The sequence below is a fragment of the Mastomys coucha genome, unplaced genomic scaffold (assembly GCF_008632895.1).
Source record: "Mastomys coucha isolate ucsf_1 unplaced genomic scaffold, UCSF_Mcou_1 pScaffold11, whole genome shotgun sequence".
NCBI classification, from domain to species: domain Eukaryota; kingdom Metazoa; phylum Chordata; class Mammalia; order Rodentia; family Muridae; genus Mastomys; species Mastomys coucha.
The window spans coordinates 31,395,940-31,403,041 of record NW_022196893.1 but is presented as its reverse complement, the minus strand read 5'-3'; the positions used below and the strand labels follow the sequence as shown (position 1 = coordinate 31,403,041).

Below are 7,102 nucleotides of genomic sequence, written 5' to 3'. Positions count from 1 at the left end.
AAAAAGAAAGAAAGAGGGGGAGAGGGAGAAAGAGAGAGAAAGAGAGAGAGAGAGAGAGAGAGAGGAGAGAGAGAGAGAAAGAAAGAAAGAAGGCAGGCAGGCGAAGGCTACTCAGTGCTTACAGGCACGTATTGCCCATGTGAAAGACCAAGTTCAGTTCCCAGCACCCACATCACTTCCAAACAACTCCCTATGACTCCAGCTACAAGGGTCCTCTGGCCTCTAAGGACACCTACACATATGTCATATGTAAATACACATACAAACACACACACACACACACACACACAATTAAACAAAAATAAGCCAGGCAGGGTGGCACATGCCTTTTATCCCAGCACTCAGGAGACAGAGGCAGGCAGATCTGAGTTAACTGCCAACTTGGTCTACACAGCAAATTCCAGGCCAGCCATAGCGGGTGAGAGATCCTGTCTCAAAACATAAAATAAAATAAAATAGAATAAAGACCAAAAAATAAACCCATAATATAAATAAAAGGGAGGGGCTGGAGAGACAGCTCAGCAATTAAAAAGCACTGGCTGTACTTTTTGTTTGAGACAGTGTTTCTCTGTATAGCCCTGGCCTTTCTGAAACTCCTGCCTCTGCCTGCCTCTGCCTGCCTCTGCCTGCCTCTGCCTGCCTCTGCCTGCCTCTGCCTGCCTGAGATTAACCCATAACTCTGGCTGTTCTTAATCAGACCTTGGTTCAATTCCCAGCACCCACATGACAGCTCACGACTGTCAGTAATCCAAAGGAATCCAGTGCGTCCCCTTTTCTCTGAGGGCACTGCACATACATGGTACACATCCATTCAAGCAGAATACGTATACACATAAAAATAAAAATATACATGTGGTAGTCATGCTTGCAATCCCAGCACTTGGAAGGATGAAGCAAGAGGATGGAGAGCAGCAGGCCAGCCTGGGCTACACAGTAAGACCCTGCCTCAAAATAAGAAGTTTGGGTTTATTTCAAAGAAAATACAGGATCTGGAAAGATGGCTCCATGATTAACAGCACTGGCTGTTCTTCCAGTGGACCTGGGTTCAAACTGCAACGCCCATGTAGGAACTCACAACTGTCTATGCCTCACAGCCTCTCCAGCCTCTCTGGGTACTAGCCACCCATCATGGTGCACATACATACATACATACATGCAAGCAAAACATCCATACACATTTTTAAAAAGAAGATGAGGAGGAGAGGCAGGAGCCAGGTAAAGTGGCGCACACCTTTAGTCCCAGAGCTTGAGAGGCAGCGGCAATAGGATCTCTGTGAGTTTAGGGCTAGCCTGGACTACAGAGTAAGACTCAAAAATCAAAACAAAACGATAACAAAATAGAACAAATTAATTAATTTAAAAAATAAAATGTAAACAGCTTCTGTATGAGTTTATATTAAATGAAAAGCAGTTTAAATTTTTAGAAAACATGTGACTGACAACACATAAACTGATAGTTAAGAACTGCAACAAGAGGCAGAAAGCAGCAGCACAACCCCATGATTATGCAAGGAGAGCAGAGAACTGTATGATCATGACACAGCACTGGGGAACAGCCTTTCAAATTATTTAAATAAATAAACAATTCAGATGTGGTAACACACACCTTTAATCCCAGTACTTGAGAGGCAGAGGCAAGAGGATTTCTGTTAGTTGAAGGCCACCCTAGTCTATAGAGTAAGTTCCAGGACAGCCAGGCCTACATAGAGAGACCCTATCTTAAAATAAATACGTGGATAAATAAATAAACCACGTCAGGCTGTCTATGGAGCCGGGTGTGGCAGCATACACCTGTTATCCCATCACATAGGACCAGTAGGATCCACAAGTTCAAAACCAGCCTGATACCACAGTTTTGGGCCAGCTCCCCCATCTCTTCCCCCTTCCTCTCCCTCTCTCTCTCTATCTTTCTCCTTCACTCCGTCCTCACTTGAACGAGTTCTCTCTCTCTCTGAAAAAACATAATAAAGCAAAACAACAACAACAACCAAAAAAACCCCAAAATTTAAAAAAGCAGAATACATAGAATCTCTGGAGCCAAGTGACAGTGACACATCATAGTAGGAGAGCGCTCACCTAGCCTGTAAGCCCTGATTCAATCTCCAACACTCCAGTAAAAAATAAATACATTTTAAAATATGAAATCGGGGCTGGCCAATGGCTCAATGTAAAAGCCCCAGTCAAAAACCTTAGTCAACATCCAGGGCCCATATGGCAGGATGGAGAAAACTGATTCCCACAAGCTGTCTCTGACCCTCCATTCACACACACACACACACACACACACACACACAAACATGTACATACACAGAGAATAGATAAAAATGTAATTTAAAATATTTAATAAAAGTTTATAGGTCAGAGTAGAAATTAGTGGTAGAATTCTTGCTTAGCTGTAGCAATATAAAAAAAAAATTACAATCTATATTCCAGATTTAAAAACTCTTAGCATCTGGATCTCAACTGTAGCTCTGGGATACGTGCTCAGCCTACGCCTCCATGAGTGAGATCTCTGGAGGAAGTGACAAGGGTCGCACTACAGGTAAACATGAGCAAAGCTGACCTGCCCACTTCTGAGATTAAAATACACTCCACCCAGCACCCCCCTTTCCTTCTCAGCTCTCCTTTAGCTCCTAAAAAGGCGCCTCTATGCCTCCACTTTCAAGGTGGACTCTGTGCCGCTTCCAGGGCCTGAGAGACAGGGAATGAAACATGTCGAGACAGAGGCGTGAGGCTGTTCATGCCAGAGAAGTGTTCAAACAAGAAAGGGAGGCTCCCTTCCGGTAACTGTTGTTTTATCTTAAATACCTTTCCAGTTGCCCTCTCTGGGCTGTTCTCAGACACGGAAAGACTTGCTCACCCTCCAACCTGCATCTCGCGCGGTGCCTAACACCCTTCTTCCCTCACAGTGAGCTCTGCACCAGCCGAACCACGGCCTTTGATACTAACCACCCAACCTGGTATTTGCAGTTCTCTGCTGCTTTCACAACAGCAAAGCACACAGCGTTCTCTTTTCTTAGAAGGCAGCCCCTGACCATGGCTCTATCATGGTCTCCAGTGACATTTTGTTGTCATTTTTAAGAGATGTCCTCTGGCAGGCTCAGGGCTCCTTGAAAGCTGGCACACCTCTGTATCGACTGCACAGAAAGATACAAAATACAGGAACCGAGCAGCGTGCAGGAAGCAAGGATTTGGGAGCCATCAGGGCTGTGCAGAGCTGTGGTATAAACACTGAATGTAGGGCTTCCTTAGAGGAAGAAAAAACTATTGTGCAATCACAACTCAGCTATTTAAATTGTTCAGATCCCATAATTACATCACAGCTTGAGATAATGGCTCTCACCAGAGGTGAAGCTTTAAAGAACGAAGGCTTAACCTTCTGAGTCCAAGTTTCCCTTCTGTTAAACCAAAGGCACAGGGGGACCAAGTGTCTCCGGGTTAACCTCAGCAAGAAGTTTAGGGATGCTCAGACAACTTCATGAAAGCATCACACAGGTGATCAGACAGATTAAAAGAAACAATTCTCATTAAGGCTCACTAGACTGTGGGGGTGACAGATGACGCATGAAGCTCTTGAGAAAATACTCAGAGACTAGGCTAAGAATCCTACCCAACTCATCTATCAAAAAATTAATGTGTAAGTTCAGTTTCTAAATGGTTCTCCAGACAGTTCCAGGTTGTCAGGGCCGGAGAGGTTTAGAGCCACTCAGGTCCTCGGTGAGCAGCCCGTATCAACAGACCCACCACACAGGGCTCTGCACTGTGCTCTGCGGCAAACAGCCCAAAGGAGTCAGGGCCCCGCATCTCAGCAGAGCGGCTCATCTGTGACCAAAGCCTGCAGCAGAACACACACAGAGAACGCTCTAACAGTCTCCTGCTCGGACTCTCCCTATCTCTGGAACCAAGTAGAGCCTGAACCTACAAAAACCAACAACGGAAAGAAGGAACTCACCAATGTCAGCAAGTCGTGACAGAAGCTTTGGGGGGAAAAAAAAAGCAAAGTTTTTCTGTCAGAACAGTAATTATAAAGAAAACATCTCTTTAAAAGGAATGAGATCAGTTCAAACCATGCTGCAGATGTCACAAACACTCCCACAGATCTAGGGACCCCTGATTTATCTTAACTTGAACTCTGGATAGCACCTCCCTACATCTCCAAGCATCTGTGTACTTGAAGCAAGACAGACAGATGGCCAACACGCTGACACTGCAGGCTCAAGGTTCCTCAACTGCTATTTCCTTCTAGAGCGCAAAGACATAAGATGCAGGACAATGCAGTACAAATCCTGAAGAGATAAATTTAAACTAAGTCGTGTGCCAATCAAAGTATCCCGTGTGAGAGAATAACCAATTCACTCATCCTTAAAGACCATTTAAACCCTGACATTGCCAGTTCCTAAGACTTTCTTTCACACCTTTTCAGGGAGTAGGGTGAGCTAATCACTAGTGGATCCTAGAAATAGCTCTTTCTAAAGATGTCTAGAAACACCAAGAGCTGTAAACAATGATTGTGTGGAGCAGATCCACACCAAGGGGAGCGCCCAGGATTTCCCTTTCCCCGTGAAAGCAATCAGATCCTATTTTTAATCTCCCCTTCATGCAAGCTCCCTTTCTGGCTAACGAAAGCTATAGCTGATTTGTTACTGAAAGCAAATATAGAACTGTTTTAAAAGATTCGAATGGGATTCGTCACACTTGGTGACAACACTGTCACAAAAAGATGACAAGAAAAAACAAAACCTTAAGGGAAATATAGTTTAACAAACTACTTCAAATGACTTTTTTTTAACCTGGTAAATATTTTAACCAAAAGTATCGCCAGAGCAACCAGCCCAAAGGATTTCTATCTTCCTAAACGCTTCCCCACTGATTAATTGAAAAGTAATATGTTGATAATTGCATGCAGGTGAAAAGATCACCACCCTACACATTGGGAAAGCCTTAAAGGGTTATTACAATTAATTATTCCCTTCAGCCAAGTAAGGTCTGTAACACTCAAATGCACTTCTGGTTTTTCACTATAAGTGATTTTCAAAAAAGGTTTGAAAAAGCCCACTGTCGTGACAAGTTAACAAAAAGTCAGAACTAGACCGTTCCTGGGAACTTAGGTCACATTCCTTACTTTTCCAATCAACAGTTTTTATTGAACTTGAAAAATACTGGTGAGGGCCTTTGGCAAGGAATTCAACAATATGCAACTCTGGAGACATCAGCGAAGTGTACTGACACCAAGCGCGGAGAAAATGCTGCTTTTGTTCAGAGGCCGCCTGTGATAAAAACAGGAACTTTACAGCGAGCTGATGGCCACAGCACATTCGCCTGACCACATGCCCACAGCCGGCATCGAGGTTCTCATTGTTGTCCAAGGGACTTCTCTTGTAACAGAGCCTAGATTTAGCCCGTGTTCGAAATTATCTCCATAAACCCAACCCTCCCTGTACCAACCCCATTGTCAAAAGAAAGAGGGTGCCGGTCAGGATTTGCACGTCCGCCGTAGCCACCTCTACAAAGACTCCAAAAGGTAACCAGACACAGGAAAACCTAGTCTGAAAGCAGGTGCCAAGAAAAGCCTGCTGCCCCCCAGGACAGAGGTGGCCTAGAGGCAGCGGATCGGGGTCTCTCTGGGCTAGCGCCACCGCTCCCGACCTCCCTCGGACCCTCCATGGCTCCCCCGCTCCTTTCTCACGCCTGTCACTGGTGAGGCACCTCGCATTGTTAGAGGAGCAGGAAGAAACGCAGCCGCGGCGTTCCCCTGCGCAGGAGAGGGTGCAGGCGAGCGGCCCTTCCGGAGAAAGGCGGCAGAGGGGCAAGGTGTCAGGCGGAGGGCGCAGCTTTGTCTCCAGCTGACCGGTCCCCGCGTCCCGAGGGCCCCCCGGGGACAACAATGAAAGCCCAGCCGCGCTTCGCGGGTGGGGAGCGGCGAGCCCCGCCAGCCGAGCCGCCCGCAGGCCGCCGCCCGCCTGCCCGGCCCGCCGCGCGCCTACCCTCGGACAGCTCCAGCTCCAGCTCCGCCAGCTGCGCCCGCACCTCGGGGGGCAGCGCGGCCACCGCGGCCGGCGACGGCTCCAGGCCTCGCTCCGCCATCGCGGCTGCGCCAGCCACACTCCGGAAGACGAGAGGGGGCCGAAGGAGGGACGCACTGACGCGGGCCCACACCCGGGCTACAGGATCCGGCTCCAGCCGCCGAGAGCCGCCGGCGCTGCCGCTGCCGCTGCCGCCATGAGCGAGGGTCACGTGAGCGCGCGGCCCCGCCCCCGGCCTGGGGCTCGCCCCGCCCCGGAGACGCAGGACGGGCGTGGCCACAGCGCCCTCTACCGCGGAGCTTCGGGAGCGCAGGCTGCCGTCGCCCGCTCCGCTCTCCCGAGGATGCTGCGGCACCTGCTGCCCACCGCGCCTACCTTCCACAAACTCTCAAGCAAGAGGGCTCCCGGATTTTGGCCTTACTTCTTCCAGTCCCTCTCGCTCGGCAGAGCATGCATATGTCATGTCCTTTCCCGCATTTTCCCCGATGGACCTGCCTACAGGCCTTGTCTTTCACCCACCCCAGATTCTGGATTATGCCTGCCAACAACGCTTTTTTTTTTCCTTATTCGGTGCATCTTGTAATCCCAGAACGCAGGAGGTGGAAACCGGAGGATCTAAAGTTCAAGGTCATTCTCTTCTCAGTGGGAGCCAGCCTAGGCTACATGAGACTTGTCTCAAAACACAAGAAAAAAGATTACAGTAGAACTTGCTTCATCTTGCCTCAACTTCTAAAGACTTCTAAAAGAACTTCCGTGGAAATAGGGGGTGAAGACATGGTTTCCCTGTTATGATCACTGGCTGCTTTTGCAGAAGGCCCAAGCTCAGTTTTCAGTACCGGTGTGATGCCAGCTTGACAACCTCTGCAGACCTCTACACACACTTCTAACACACATCTACATACGCCTCTACACAACCTCTACACAACCTCTACACTCACCTCTACACACACTTCTAACACACCTCTACACACACCTCTACACAACCTCTACTCACACCTCTACACACACCTCTACACAACCTCTACACACACCTCTACACACACTTCTACACACACCTTTACACAACCTCTATACACACC

The 7,102-nt window shown here is 48.2% G+C and overlaps 1 protein-coding gene across 3 annotated transcripts in view; it reads right to left on the bottom strand.

The window, feature by feature from the left end:
• The window catches only part of Dip2b (disco interacting protein 2 homolog B), a 188,773-nt gene extending 182,527 nt beyond the window's left edge, over positions 1–6,246 (bottom strand). For all 3 annotated transcript variants that reach the window (XM_031355776.1, XM_031355787.1, XM_031355793.1), the window contains exon 1: positions 5,985–6,246. In XM_031355776.1, the coding sequence (XP_031211636.1) occupies positions 5,985–6,084 (100 nt within the window). In that variant the 5' untranslated portion in view covers positions 6,085–6,246. The remainder of the gene's footprint in view (positions 1–5,984) is intronic.
• Positions 6,247–7,102: the final 856 nt, after the last annotated feature.